We start from the raw sequence: 15,299 nt of genomic DNA, 5'->3' as shown, positions 1-15,299 counted from the left end.
TCAATTCGGATGAGTTTCTTCGTTCTTCCGGTAGACAGTGGCGCCATAGTCGTGCGGAAAATAAAAACATTTTGGGAAACAAATCGGTTTTTAATATGTTTTTGGTGAGAAATGCATTGAAATTGCCGGTGAAAATCCTTCAGGCATCGACAGAGAGCAATAAAGTGTTCAGTAAGTTGGGAATCATTGAGTAATTGCGGAGGAAATGAGAGATTAATGGGATCTAACCTCAAAAAAGGCAGGGATGTGAAACGCTGGGTGTCTCCAACTCTCAAGGAACTCCGTCGAAGGAGGCAAAAAGTCGGTCCGGAGCCCCTTCGGCCACGTTCATCCCACTTGGAATGGAACTACAAGGCTGAGGTGTTTGCCTTTGGGAGTCGTTTGAATGAGAAATTCGACGAAAAGGTCCTCCGGCAGGCTTTCACGCATCGCTCTTACATAATTCAGGAAGAGCTGAAGCAGAAGGAAGTGGGCATTGAACAGCCGGATGTGGCTCTGTTGGACAATAGGGAGATGGTGCAGGTAGGTGAGGAACTGATAGCTAAGTATCTCGATCAGTACGTGGAGACGTTCTTGCCAAAAGTCCCTCTCGATGGGAGAATCGCGGTGAGGAAGTATTTGATGAGTGAAGAGAATCTCGCTCACATCTCCAGTTACATCGGCACGAAGGATCTCATTCTGTCAGCTGAATTTCCCGTCACACAATCCACCCTCTCGGATACCTTCAAAGCTGTCGTTGCAGCTCTGGAAGCCACAGATTCCGAGAGGGCGAATTTATTTGTGAGGGATTTTGTCTTCACTCAGCTCAATCAGAAGGATCTCGATGAGATTTGGGTGGTGCAAAATCCCCTGCAGTACCTCCAAGATTACTGCTCCAGGAACAATCTCGGGGAAGTTGAACCGAGGCTCATTGGCGAATGCGGCAAGAATACAATCCTGGCCGCCTATCACGTGGGCATCTATTGCAATCGGAAGCTCCTGGGCACAGGATTCGGGGAAAACGTAGATATAGCGATAGAAGAGGCAGCAAAAGATTCCTTGAGGGACATTTTCAACACACAGACTTGGAGACAACCCATTGACTTCCATCAGAAACTCCCTCAAACCAAAACTCCTTCCCATTAGAAACTGTTTTTTTTCTGTATTTATACAATTCCCGGCGAAAAAGTAGAATAAAAGGCCTCAGCTATCACATTTGTAAGACTTTGTCTCTGAATCCATGATGAGCTTCCCGGTGGGATCCTTGAGTCTCACCCTGCCATTTGAGTATCGTGTTTCCTGACTCCCGTCGTTGTACACAATCTTCACTGTTCCGTCGGGGTACTCTCTCCTCTTGTGGTCAGTGCTGTGGATCTCTCGCTGCCCATTGGGAAACGTGAAGATCTTCTCGCCATTCTTCCGGCTGATCTGAGTCCCATCCACATACTGCCACTCCTCCTGGAAACTCCCATCGGGCTGCGGCTTCTTCGTCAGCACAGCTCCATTGGGAAAGTGAATCTCAACAGTTCCGTCCTTCTGGATGTGCTTCGTCTCACCGCTGAAAGAACAGACCAAAAAATCTCTTCAGGAATCCTCAATCGATGTAAAAAATTCCGTTAAAAAAATAAATAAGAAATCAAAAAAAAATTGCAATTTTTTTGCAAAGCACAAAGAATTAAAAAAATTGCAGTGTTTTAAAATGATAAAATGGGTAAGATTATCAAATTAATTGAAATCATACTTAAAAGGGGTGGCAAAATGTTTCAGGCTTCGTGGAATGCTCGAACTCATGAGTTTTAGACACTATACGATTATACTTTAAAAGTATTTTCGCATAATTTACCGCTACCGGTTTACAACCGATTTATTGAACATTGAATCATTCAAAAGAACACCCAAAATAGCTTAAGGGGTAAATACAATTGATCTTCCGATTAAAATCTTATCGGTTGTGAATTAGTTTACAACCGATTGGAACCGGTTCAGTCTTGTCGGAAATTCCAAGACCATTCCAATAAGCCCAAATGTGATACCGTTCGGTTGAGAAATACGTTCTCTGGAGCCCCTGGAGCCCTTTTATCTTTTGACTTTGAAAAACCATTATTAGGAATGATTCAACGGCTATTTCGTATAAGAACATAACACTTATCTGGTTCTAACACTGTTTGTTAGAATCAGATTATATCAGTCACCGAAAAACGGAATGAGCAGAATTTAAAGGTGAAATTTCCTCCTAGTAATTAGAAAAAGACCCTGTCCATTCCTAGAGGATTCCTATAAATTTCCCGAGGAAAAGTCTTCGAATTTTCCAGACCATTCTCGAAGATTTCCCTGGGAAATCGAGGGGAAAATTCTCCCCGGAAGAGGAAAATTAATTCCGGAGATACATGAAAATTCCCTGGTGAGTTCAAGGGAAATCCTGGGAAAATTCTGTAAAAGTTAAGCTTATACTTCGGGCGAGATGGTTTTTGGTTGCAAAGTTTATATAGAATACCGAATACTTTATAAATGAATAGAGGAATTCAATCAGCCGCGTGAAAGAACACCATACTTACAGAGTAACAAAAACGTTAAGCAAAAGGTGAAAAATTGAAAAGACCTAAAAGAAAAAAGAAATACAAAGACAAGAAATAATAAAAAGGAAAGAAAAAATGTGAGGATTTTTTAATGGCTTTTCCCAAGAATTTTTCTGAGAATTATCCTCAAGTTTTTCCGATCTTTCCCGCAGACTTCCCGGGGATTTCTTTGAGAAAAGTCCCTTAGTTTTTCCGATTTCTGATTTTCTCAGGGGAATTCACGGATATATCTCTGGCAAAATCTCTTAGTTTTCCTCAGTGAGTAAATCTCGGGAAGTTCCCTGGGATTTCCATAAAAAAAATCCCCGTTTTTCTGTGCTATGTTACCGGGGATTTCTCAAGGAGAGCCTTATGAATTTTCTCCCTGAAGTGGGGAACATTCCATGGAAAGTTGTGTTACATGTGAATTCAACTTTGTTACTTGGTCTTGGTCTCCCTCTACTTTTCCCTAAGTACATACCCGTTGGAGAATTGTTGCTGAGGAAGTGATGACACTTCTTGGGGATTTTCCTATGGAATGGCGCAATTTTTTTTGTAGGGGGCTTACTGGTGCAATTGTATGCACGATAACCATTTCCAAATTTCGCAATTTCGAGAGTGAACGATTGAAGTGCACAATGCAATTGTTTAGGGTCATGTAGCAAGGACTTTTATAGCTCAGTTGGTGAGAACTCGTCTAGTTAACGAGAAGGCAGGAATTTTTCCTACCTCCACTCCGGATGGAATCAAGTACGGTGACACAGAAAAATACTGAGGTGTGATTAATTTTTTTTTCCTCATAAATTTAACACTTTTTAGGTGTAAAAATATATCAACATTTTTTAATATTAAGTTTACACCTTTTTAAAGGTAAAATTAATATGGAAAAGGGTAACTTTAACCCATAATACATCTAAAAAACATAATATTTATATCGATTTCGGATCAATATTGCAGGGTAAAATTAACTTTTCCGAAATGTTATTTTAACTTTTTCGGATTTCTCTCAGTGGAAGCCCACTGGAGGCAATCCGAACACTTTTAACGTCAGAAAAAATCCTAGTGACCTAAGGGGATTCGAACCCGAGACAGTTGCATCAAGAACGAGTACTCTACTGATTCTATCACTAATTCCTTATATACTGCCAAATTTTACAGGCTAAATATTCTCAAGGATCAGCCTGAATGTATTTGGGCCCTAAGGTATCTGAAGTCTAAAGCTCGTCTAAGATTACTTAATCAAAGTCGCGGGTTCAATTCTAGTTAGCGTCATTTTTTTCTTATTCTGTTCTAACGTGCTTTACTCTTTTTTTTTTCAAATTAGAAAGGGTCAATTTTAAAATTCAGATTGTCTCTTTTATTTAAAAAGCTTTTGGGTATTTTTTTTATTTTGATCAATGAGTCATTTTTATTTAAAAAAAAATTATTTAAAAAATTTACTAATAAAAAAATATTCTTAAACAAAGCATTGCAAATTTGAATGTTTGAGTCTTTGTGTGTTTTCAACTTTTAAAAATAAATTAATTTTTTGTTTTTTGATGACTGAAAGCAAAAATTATTTTGAGAAGTATTTTAAAAACACTTAATCATCCGGTATTAAGTCCATCGTCTTACCCGTTTGGAATTTTATAATTTTTTACTCGGAATTTTGCAATTTGCATTCAGTTTCTAAAATTGCAAAGTTTTCATTTTAAATATTTTAAGTTAGGTCAATTGTTGATTCAAGCGACGCGAACTATTTTAGCGCGTAAATTCTTTTCGAACTAAAAATTTGCACTTTGCATTTTACTTTTCACTTTGCACTGAAAAAAAGGAAAAAAAGGGAAAGGGGAAAAAAACTTACTTGGGATACTCGTAAATCTCCAATCCGTCCAGATAGCTCGTGTGCCAAGTATTGCTCTCTGCGTAGTAATATTTCACTGTTCCGCCATTGAAATCCGTCTCCTTGATGTCCTTGTTGAAGTACAGCATCCTGATCAGCATCCCGTCAGACGAGATCTTCTTGAGATTCCCATTTGGGTACCAAATGTCTCGACTTCCGTCAGAATTCACAATTTCTCGCTTGAGATCTTTGAGATCCATTTTCTGGGCAGAATCTTGAGATCCACCGCTGAGCCTCTTTTCTGGAGGAAGTTCATTTCTTGGGGTGTCATCCTCCTCCTCGGATTCACTGGACAGATCGGAGGAATAGAGATCATCGTCCAGGTGAATGGTTTTTTGAGCTTCCAATCGCTTTCCTTTGGCCTGATTGGCCGGAGAGGATTTTTTCTTGCGCTGTTCTGAGGTTTCCTGGACAGGAGGACTGGAAGTTGCTGCAGGAGCTAGTTTGGCGATATTTCTCTTGATCTCCTGGAGAGTTTTATTGTTGCTCTGTCTCCTTAGTCTCACGTTCTCGGCTTCTAGCTTGCGATTCTCCTTCTTGAGCTGCTCAATTTCTTGTCCTTGCTCCTTGATCTCTTTTTCCAGGCCCCGGATTTGGGATCTGTGACGACTCTGGGCAGCTCCATGCTTGGCTACCTTATCCTTGAGCTCTTTTTCTAGTTCCTCGACTTTTTCTTTGAGCCTTTTGATCTCCTCGCGCTCCTTCTTTGTCGGCACTTTGAAGTCCTTGAGGAGCTTCTCGTATCTGGCTTTGTCATTGGCTATCTTCATGCGTTCATCGTGGAAGTAGAGCTCCATCTTGATACGCTCATCATTCATCTGATCCTCCAGTTCCAGTCGACGATTTTCCAGATCGACTTTTGACAGCTCATGGACTTGCTTCTCCTTCGTCAGGGCAATGTTTTGGTTCCGGAACTTCTCAATTTCCTCCTCTAACTCTCTGAGGCGTTCCTTGATCTCTTCGCTTCGCTTGGTCAGCAATTCTTCCCTTGAATCCCCTTCTGAGGCACTGTCTGGGAATTTTCCCAGTTTCCTCTCGAGATTCACTTTGAAATCCAAGAATTCATCATCAGCCTTTTGCGGAGTGGACACCATATTTCCCTCTTGATCTTCATCTTCGGATGAGGAATCACTGAACTGATTGACTTCCACTTTTTCACAAAATCTCACTTGATGCTTCCTGGGTGGGATTTCTTCCTCAGATTCCTCATCTGAGGACTCTGGGATCGGCTTGGGATCCTCTTCGGGAGGGATCTCCTCTGTCCTGGCTTCATCGTATTTCAGAAGCCTCCGGACTGTGCTGGAATTTGAGGAGAAACTCGAATTCTGGAGCTTCTCCTCCAACAATTCAAAGATACTCAAGTCATCCAGGCCATTGCATCTTCCCTTGTTGAAGCTCTCCAGGGAAGTATTGAGTCTCATCTTTACAAAGTCCTGAAAAAGCTCTGAAGCTTTTCCAGGATCGAGATTCATTGCTTCCAGCAAATTTGCCCAAGATCTCTCTGAGGGACCTTCAGCCTGAGGAGATTTACTACTCAGAACTTCCGAAGATTCATCCTTTTTCGGACTCTTCCGGTCATTTTTCTTCGCAGGAAGGTCTTCCGGAACCTTCTCAACGTTCTCTTTATTCTGTTTCATCGCTCTTTTATTAGCAAGGGAATATTTGTACTTAGGGACATTCTTGAGATTAAAATGGTCAGGATTGACACGAAATCTACTAGTTAGACCCTCTCCGCGTCTCAGGAAGGGTTTCTTGTTAACGGGGGATTTTTTAGGAGCCTCCTGACTTGGCTTAGCCATCAGAGAAGACTTTTTCAACGAATCACTGCTCAGTCTTTCAATGAATTCTCCATCTCCACTTACCCTGTTCTTCAGGCCCTCCTGGGAAGTTACCTGAGAGTTCCTGGGCGACAGACATCCCAGCATTTCATACAATTTACTCTGTTCCTGGGCCAGAAGCTTCCTCTGATGCGATTGCTTAGCTATTAGAAGTTTTTCCTGTTCTTCCTGCCACTTTCGCAGCTCTTTCAGTCGTTCGAGTATTTTCCGTGGAGACTCCAATTGATTCTCCTCCATGGATTGAGAGAATTTTCATGGAAAACCAGGCAGGATCTTGACAAAAATCCTCCAAAAACACCCTCGCTTGCTCTGACACTTTTGTAAACAAACAACTGCCGATTTTTTGAACTCCAATTTCGAAATTCCAATCGGTTGAATTTTCCGCGCCCTTACCGGTGAGCACAGGAAACATTTTGAGCGGATTTAACCTCAAAGTTGCACCAAAACATAAACAAAGAAGTCGGAGAAAGTTGTTGCTGCAGGAAAATTTAATTTTTCCTCATTTGCAAGGGAGAATTTTACAAAAATATTTTATTGTATTGTGTATGAATGCAGATAATGTCATTTTACGAAAACATCATGTATCCAGATGATTCGACAAATCCAGAAAATGCCAGAGAAAAGTAAGTTGAGGGATGACAGTTTCCAGATGATTCTAGATGTTTCCTCTCCTGAATCTCCTGAAATCCTTGGTAATTTTCACAGGAGATCAGTTTTGGGCTTTCCCTATGGGATGCCAAGGAGTGGTGCCTGGACAAATCCATGGACATATGCTGCTCATCCCAGTTTGATGGAATTCAGAGGGACTCCAGTGATTCCAACTCCTCCGAAGACACAGAAACGTCGTTCGGATATTGAGCCAACGGTGTAAGTGTTTGCAGGGAAATGCAGCTTCCCCACGGAGAATTCATATTGCCTTTGAAAATTGCAGGCCAGCCAAGAGGGTTCTGACAGAGGAGAAAATGGCAGCACATCTCAATAATCTTCACATAAGCAGTGACTTCACATCCCACAGCAATTCCTCAGACTTCGATCTGGAGGCAGAGATGCAGCTGGAGAGTGAACAGCCGTCGCAGTATCTGGTGAACATGACTCAGTGGGATCTGGAGCAGAAATTGAGGAATGCTCAGAGGATCACAATTTGTGATCAAGTGAAGAATCTCGAGAAGACTGACTCAATCATCCCTAAGGTTCTCCTCGACAAAATTGAAAATCCCTGCACTGCCCTCGTTCTCTGGCAGCCACCAACGATCCTGCAGAGGCTAATTGTGCCCCAGAAGGAGCTTCCACAGGACAACAGCACGGAGGATGAGGAAGAGGCTGACAACAATAACTCTTCAGCTGTTGATCTCAACAATTTTGCAATGGACACGGATCTTTGAATGCAAGCGGACAAATTAGATTTTATATTTTCATTTTCAATAAAATATCGTGATAAGAGTGAAGAAAATTCTTTCTCTTTTACTTTTGCTTACTCCAGGGTAACCTAATGCCCTAGGCAGACTTATGGCTTAAGCCGAGAGACGACTTAATGCAATTATAGTCAAAATGATTAGGATTAGACTATATTCCCATCAGTTTCCCACTAAGTCGTCTCTCGGCTTAAGCCGTAAGCCTGTAATGTAGGGCAGGGTATTAAGCGATCTTCAGACGAGAGGTTTAACCCAGTTCCCGAAGGTCTCAAAATTAGCGAGCAATTTTATTCCTTTTCGATAGCCTAATAGGTCATTTACCTTTAATAATCCAATCTTCAGGTAGATTTTCCAAAAAATCGTGAGTGATAAAAAATTAGAGCAGTTAAGCCATATGACTAAGTCTTATGCCCTAAACACACTTACGACTTAAGCCGAGAGACGACTTAGTGGAAAATTATGGAAATATGGTTTGAACATTATTTCAAATATAATTACGCTAAGCCGTCTCTCGGCTAATCCTTAGGTCTGTCAAGGCTCTTAACTCTTTCGCGTCCCACTTTTATTCAGCAGATGAATTCATGTAAAATAGAGTTTTTCCTAATGCTTTATGATCAAATATAATAGTTCAGAGAGGAAAAAAATTTTCCATTGCGTGAAAACTCGGAAAAACCCCGGGTTATATATGACCCTATTGTCCTCAAGGGAAGTGTACATACCATTTTCAAAATCTATATCACGGGCTTTCTAAGAGTTTTTTTGCTTGAAGTTAGTAATTTGGCCAAAACCATGCCAAACTGGATTGTCTTGATGAACACTGTACTCCTGGTGTTCAAGGAATCTTCCTGGAAATCCCTTGAACAGTCACTGTCACAATATTTTGAGTGGTATTTGGCAAAAATAAACTTATCCACATATTTATTCACACACAATAAAATTGCACAATATGAGACGCTTGCAGAATACTCTAAAATATTGCAAAATATGTTATAATTCATCAGATATAAGATGAAATGTCCAGGAGCAAGATGTCCCACCTGCATTTCACAAAGAAAAACAATGTCCCAACTACATTTCGCTATAGGTTTGGGACGAAAACACTGTTACCCTTGGGGACAATAGGGTCGTATATGACCCGGAAAATTCTACACGCTTTTCTGGAAAATTGAGATTAGTTTATTAAATCAAAATATGCAATATACAAACTTTGGATATTCTATTTTGTGTTTCTAAAGAACTTTTTGCTGAAAAAAATAAATTAATATAAAAAATTTTGAAAAAGAAAAGTCATTTCACAAAGTTCGAAATTTGTGATTTTTGATCTCAAATATTTTCTTTTCCTGAATATCTGGAGTCTTGAGAAAATTAGCCAAGAATCTTACATCCCTCTATTATGATGTCGTGCACAAACCAATAGATTTCAATTAATGTAAATAGTCAAAAAAATTGTTTTTTCCCCGGGTCATATATGACCCTAATGACACGAAAGAGTTAAGCGGTCCTCAAACTAAAGGCTTAACCCGTTCCCGAAGATCTCACAATCTTAAATAGCGAGCAATTTTATTCCTTTTTGATAGCCTCATCACTGAGAGAAATCCGAAAAGTTAAAATAACATTCTGCAAATGTTAATTTTACCTTGCAGTATATTAGGGTATATATTCAGGTATATTAGGGGTTAAAGTTACAATTTTTCATGTTAATTTTACCCTTTAAAAGGTGTAAAATTAACTTTAAAAAATGTTGATATACTTTTACACCTAAAAAGTGTTAAAGTTCTGAGGAAAAAAAATTAATCGCACCCTCTTTTTTTCTCAGTGATAGGTCGTTTACCTTTAATAATCCAAACGTCAGGTAGATTTTTCCAAAAAATCGTTTGTGATAAAAAATTAGAGCAGTTAAGTCATATGACTAAGCCTTATGCCCTAGACAGACTTACAACTTAAGCCGAGAGACGACTTAGTGGAAAATGATGGAAATGAAGTTTAACCATTATTTCGAATATAATTACGCTAAGCCGTCTCTCGGCTAATCCTCAGGTCTGTCAAGGCCCTTAAGTCTGAAGCCCGTATTACAGCTTAACCCTTTAACCCAGAAGCGTGCAAGAACCGTTGAAACCGAATAAACGTCAAATGAAACATGTAAGTCAATGGTCAAAACGCTACTACAGTTCTGTCTCTCTATATGCACACTCTCTATATGCACAGCTTTTGTGTCGGTTGCATTCAAAATCAATTTGTTTACATTTTGACAAAGCAATAAAGAAAATTATTTTCTTGGTAATTAATTTTTCTCGTTTTTAATTATCTTAATTTTATTTTTTCTGCCTCATATTATAGTTAAAATAACACGGGAAATTCTAGAATAATAAAAAAATAATAATTTATTAAAAGAAGGAGAAAAACCGTTGGGAATTTCAAAAAAAGTTGTGCATATTCAGAGAGAGAACTATCAAAAAAATACCCAAACTGTGCATATAGCGAGACAGCACTGTATAACAAACTTATTTTGACGTTAATTCGGTTTCAACGGTTTTTTGCACACCTCTAACCCTTTAAGGACGAGTGGGACACCGGTGTTCCAAAAATAAAAACATGTTTTTTACTATAGTTTTAGAACATTTTGTGATTGATTTTATCCAGTTTTTGAGATAGATTTTTCGAAAATATTGTGATTGTCTTTATCGCATTTTCCGATTGATACTATTATCCCATAATACGATTCAATCTATGCCATAAATGCTAATGATTCTGTTGCATTGAGGGACAAAAACACACACAGAAAAATTTTGACTCTAAATTTAAGAATATATATAGGATCCTGGGAACTTAAATTGGACGTGAATCCCAGAGGCGTTTAAGTTTAGAAGCTCTGAGCAAAAGAAATGGGCTAGAATCCCTAGCTCTTTCAAGTCAAGAGATCGGGAACTTAAGTTCAGCATTAGCTGTAAAATGAAAAATGTCTACGGATTTGCAAATTGCAACTAAAACTAAAAGATCAAAAACTTAAAATTAGGGCATTGGCATTATTTGGATGGGATTTGAAATTAAATTCCTGGGTGTTTTTGTTTAAGAATTTTCCATTTTTCTGTGTGCAGTCTAATCAGTTAAATTTTTGGATAAATTAAATCGTGTTGTAAGCTAAAAAGAATCCCAAAATTGGATTAAAAAAAGACAATCCTATAATGCAATATTAACAATTCCAAAATGGGATAAAAACAATTCTAAAATGGGATAAAACAATCCCAAAATGAGATAAAAATCATCTCATAATAGAATAAAAATAATTTCAAAAAATATGATATAATCAATCACATTTTGGAATAATTTTAATCGCATTCTGGGATAAAAACCATCCTACAATCGGATAAATACAAATTCAAAATGCTATACAAACAATCCAATTAGTTCCTAATGGGTTTTATAAAAATCAATCACAGTGTTTGTAAAAACCAATTTCATTTCCCCTAGATTCAAGAAATTTTAGGATATTATTCAAGAAAACTTTCAAAACTTCGGATGTAAGGTAAAAAAAAAGATCAAAATTGTTGCATAGTGTAATTATTTCTTATTCTTAAAACCTATATTCTGTAAAAACCAATAAACAAAAATGGTGAAATGGAAAAGAACTTTGCTGAAAGCTTGAAGTCGCATGCACAAGACTTTGTTGAGCATTCTACAAAGCCTAGATATGCTTTTGTCATTTCTGTTTCTTTTCATGAAGAAGTGCAAGGGGGATTATATAACTTCAAAATACAATAAATTTTTAAAATTATTCGCCTTTTTATCAAATAGTTTTTATAAAATGCAATTGCATTACTTTTTATTTAATAAATAGGCATACATAGAATCGATTTTCTCGTCTATTATTCCTATTTATTGAACTACCAAATAAATAAAATAATTTTAATAAATCATTGGAACAATAATAATAAAATTGATATCTAATTATTTTAGATCAAAATATTATTATAAATAATTTGGTAGATCTAAAATGGGAAATTGAGTGTTCTTATTCGAGAGTTGGAGAGTTGGAGTTTCAATAATTCCGAGAATTTATTTCACAACTCTTAATGAATTTTCAATAAATTATTAAGACAATCGTTTTAATAAGTTTTAATAAATAATTGATGTAGTATTAGTAATTTTCGTCGATTCCCTAAATTAAATTAAAGAGATTTTATTCACTTATTTAGTCATTTACTGACAAAAAATTGAATATTTTATAAATCATCTTAAATTATTTAATAATTAATTTACTGTTTAAATCATTTCATACTTTTAAATTGTAAGTCTATAAGAACTATATAATTTCAGAACTAGAAACCTATTGTTTTTATCGTTTTTCTACTTCAAAATTGCAAAATGCAGCTTGAAGGGATTTTTTAATGACTTAAATTTGAAAAACTAAGGAAACTAAACAATTCTTCTTTTATTACAAAATTATAATCTTAAATAAACCTCATATCAAAGAATAAAGTAAAAAATTAAATCAATATTGCTTATCAAATAGATCAAATTGTTAATGCAAAAAACAATATTTTAATGTTTTTTTTAGATCTCTGCTCAACTTTTCTACACCTTCTTGGAGTGGCGAAGGACAATGAAGCATGGAAAAGTATCCATAGAGTCCTAGTCTGGACCTTTTAGGTCTTCTATCATATTAATACAGAAAAAATGGCTAAAAGTCATTAAATGAATGAATTAATTTACTAGACTTTTAATTTTAATAATTTACTAATTAAATTTAATTAGAGGATGGACTGAAAACGTAGATAAATTTAGGTGGTTGGTTACGAACGCTAAGACGGCGGTAGCCGCTTTCACACAAATATTGAATTCTTTGTAATCTGCCAAAATTTTGCTTTCAAGAGCTCTAGCTCAAAAGCAGTATTTGAAAATAAATAAATAAAATAAATAAATATTCCTTATAGTTCTTATACCGGATTAAACAATTGCTAATAGGAAATCAAGGAACTATAAAAAAATTATGTAAAATAAAAAGACAAGTTTCTAATAATTATTTTATATTTTAAATTATAATGTAATTTATTTTTTATCATTGTGTTTAAAAGGGTTAAATTAATCAAATTAACCGTTTTAAAAGTTTATAAGAAGAAAACTTTGCTAAAGATATAAAACCGTTTCTAAAATACAAAGAATATGTTTAAAATTTTATTATTGCGCTATCCTTGAAGCTAGCCAAGTTTTATTGATAACTTTTAAAACAGATAAAGGCGGATTTACTTGTTTTTAAACTAAAATAAATTTAAGGATTATTTTACCAAAGAAAAGTTACGTAAACATTTTTGAATATTATCGTATTTCCTTTAATCACATTTTTAATAGCTAAAAAGGTTAAAACTGTTATAAGAATTAAATAAAATACTTTTTGCTTATATTCTAACTAATTCGTATATTAAAGACTTTCCTTTTTCTCAATCTTTATTTTCTTTTTATTTTTTTTTATAAAATTGTAATAATCTTTTCATCTAAATGTAAGATCTCAAAAAAGATTTAATTTGTGTACTTGTGTTATGTACAAAAATGCATATTGAATTGACTAGGATTCATCGGGTGTAACCCTATTTCTTGCAATTAAGGCCTGCAGTAAGTTTTATACAGGAAAATTTAGAAAACCAATAGCCTCATTTAATAAAGGTCTTATTTACTAAATTTAATATTCATTAATTTTACATTGCATTGAAAGTACAAAAGCTCAGAATATGAATACGAATACAGTTGAAGCTTTTTACTAGAATTAGGGTTGGTCATGATTATCATGACACTTTATAAATGTCAATTTAATATTCGATATTATTATAAATATTTCAATTTTATAAATAGATTAAACATTATTTATTTTGTGCGTTAGTGTTTAATGTAATTTACACGAATACTTCATTAGCATTAAAAAAAATTAAATATGGATAATTTAAGATAAATGTTGTCCGTAAGATTGTTGTAAAAGTATTTTAAAAATTATTTTTGGACATTTGAAATGTAACGTCTTAGAAACCCATATTGATTGAAGGCCAGAAATTTATGAAAATTGATAATAAGTTATTCATCCAACTCTTAAAAAGACAAAAAAAACTTTTCCTAAATAATTGAAAAATAAAACAAATAATAGAGTAATATATCCTAATTTCTTTTTCAAACTATTAAATTTTAATCAATCTTTACCTTAAACTTTCCTATGTCATAAATTTTTCATGAATTTTCACTATAATCTCTATAATTTACTACTTGTGTTTTACCATGAAAAGGCTCATTTAAAAAGGAAACGTCTGGAAAAAGAGGTGCAATTTAGTGGTTTAATTTCAATTGATGCAGGTGAGTGTAATGCATTAAGGTTCGCTTATCTAGGAAATCAATAAAGGCTGACTCCTGGCCTGAACGCAATATCCATCACTGATTTCATCAGCAAGGAAATTTTATTGAAAGAATATTTAATATTCCCGTTCCAGTTGATGTCTATTTATAATTTACACTACTCTTTATTGCACTATGTATGTTACTGGATTATATTTCTGCTGAAATTATTCACACTTTGCATCTGCAATTCCTGGGTTAGAGAAACCCATACCCATCGCGATGGGGGTGTAGGTGATTGAGTCTTTTAAATGTTGTGAACTAAATTCTCAGCTGTATCGGAGAATTGTTTTGACCAGAATGTGATTTATTGCAATTAAAAGTTACTCCTTTTCTTAACACTCTTTCTTCTCCTTCGTTTCCATGCGTTCCGTGAAAATATACGCGTAAATTTTAATGACTCTCCGGACTCATAACTACAGAGTTTAAGTGATTGAAAATTGAGATCAAAGGCTAAGAGAATTGAGTGAGTGTTCGATTTTGTTAGGATAGGTTTCCTCGGTTTCCTTATTGAAATTCTATTGGAAAAGATATTACTTACATATTGAATTAAATATTCAATCCCATAAAAAATTTCAGTCCTATCCCGTCCTCTGATTGGCCAAAGTTTCAAATGAGAAAACTCAAAGACACTAAAATATTCAATGAAGATAAATAATGTTAAAAGATTAATCGTGTTTATAAATATAAAAATACGAAAAGTACCCATAGAAATGGATAAGGTAAAGTTTGGAATATCGGACGATACGGAATTGCAGACAAATCAATTTGGAAATTCGGATAGTTTCCTTAAAACTGTGCAAAAATCAATTAAATAAAACATATAATTTCTAAAGTTATAATTACTAATTTTCTAATAACTTGATTAAATAAAAAAAGAAGTCGTTATCTTACAATCAAATTGGATTTTTCAAGAAGCTTTTTGGCATTTGTATCAAATTTCGGACAGTTTGAATACATAAGCATCAATATTCTGAGTTTGAAAGTCATATTTTTAATATAAATTTAAAATTTTCCTTGCTTCCATTCCAGGAGAACCTTTTGGAAACTTAATTATCTATTAAATAATCCCTAAAATTTTTAAATTGTATAAAAATACAAATAAAGCTTTGTGTGATATATCGGACGCGAAGTTTTTCGAAATTTTTGCCCTTCTTGAAAGACTTTTTCCACAGAATCTCTTTCTAGAACAGATGTATGGAATTTTGAGAAAAATAAAAAGTGTCCGATATTGCAAGTTGTCCGAAATTTAACACAGTAC

The 15,299-nt window shown here is 35.3% G+C and overlaps 3 protein-coding genes across 3 annotated transcripts; 2 read left to right on the top strand and 1 right to left on the bottom strand.

The window, feature by feature from the left end:
* The first annotated feature begins 28 nt into the window (after window positions 1-28).
* On the top strand, window positions 29-1,194 carry LOC129799186 (39S ribosomal protein L44, mitochondrial). Its single transcript, XM_055842865.1, has 2 exons — window positions 29-171; window positions 239-1,194. Exons 1-2 carry the CDS (start codon window positions 96-98, stop codon window positions 1,123-1,125), a joined length of 963 nt encoding a protein of 320 aa, XP_055698840.1. The 5' UTR covers window positions 29-95; the 3' UTR covers window positions 1,126-1,194.
* On the bottom strand, window positions 1,116-6,591 carry LOC129799185 (centromere protein J). The gene is made up of 2 exons (XM_055842864.1): window positions 4,378-6,591; window positions 1,116-1,537 (listed from the first exon to the last, which is right to left on the bottom strand). The coding sequence occupies exons 1-2, from the start codon at window positions 6,489-6,491 to the stop codon at window positions 1,183-1,185; spliced, it is 2,469 nt and encodes an 822-aa protein (XP_055698839.1). The 5' UTR covers window positions 6,492-6,591; the 3' UTR covers window positions 1,116-1,182.
* A 71-nt stretch (window positions 6,592-6,662) lies between these two features.
* On the top strand, window positions 6,663-7,704 carry LOC129799184 (uncharacterized). The gene is made up of 3 exons (XM_055842863.1): window positions 6,663-6,877; window positions 6,960-7,121; window positions 7,186-7,704. Exons 1-3 carry the CDS (start codon window positions 6,804-6,806, stop codon window positions 7,634-7,636), a joined length of 687 nt encoding a protein of 228 aa, XP_055698838.1. The 5' UTR covers window positions 6,663-6,803; the 3' UTR covers window positions 7,637-7,704.
* Window positions 7,705-15,299: the final 7,595 nt, after the last annotated feature.

Source organism: Phlebotomus papatasi, chromosome 1, assembly GCF_024763615.1.
Source record: "Phlebotomus papatasi isolate M1 chromosome 1, Ppap_2.1, whole genome shotgun sequence".
Lineage (NCBI taxonomy): Eukaryota > Metazoa > Arthropoda > Insecta > Diptera > Psychodidae > Phlebotomus > Phlebotomus papatasi.
This window is presented reverse-complemented; position numbering and strand designations above follow the sequence as displayed.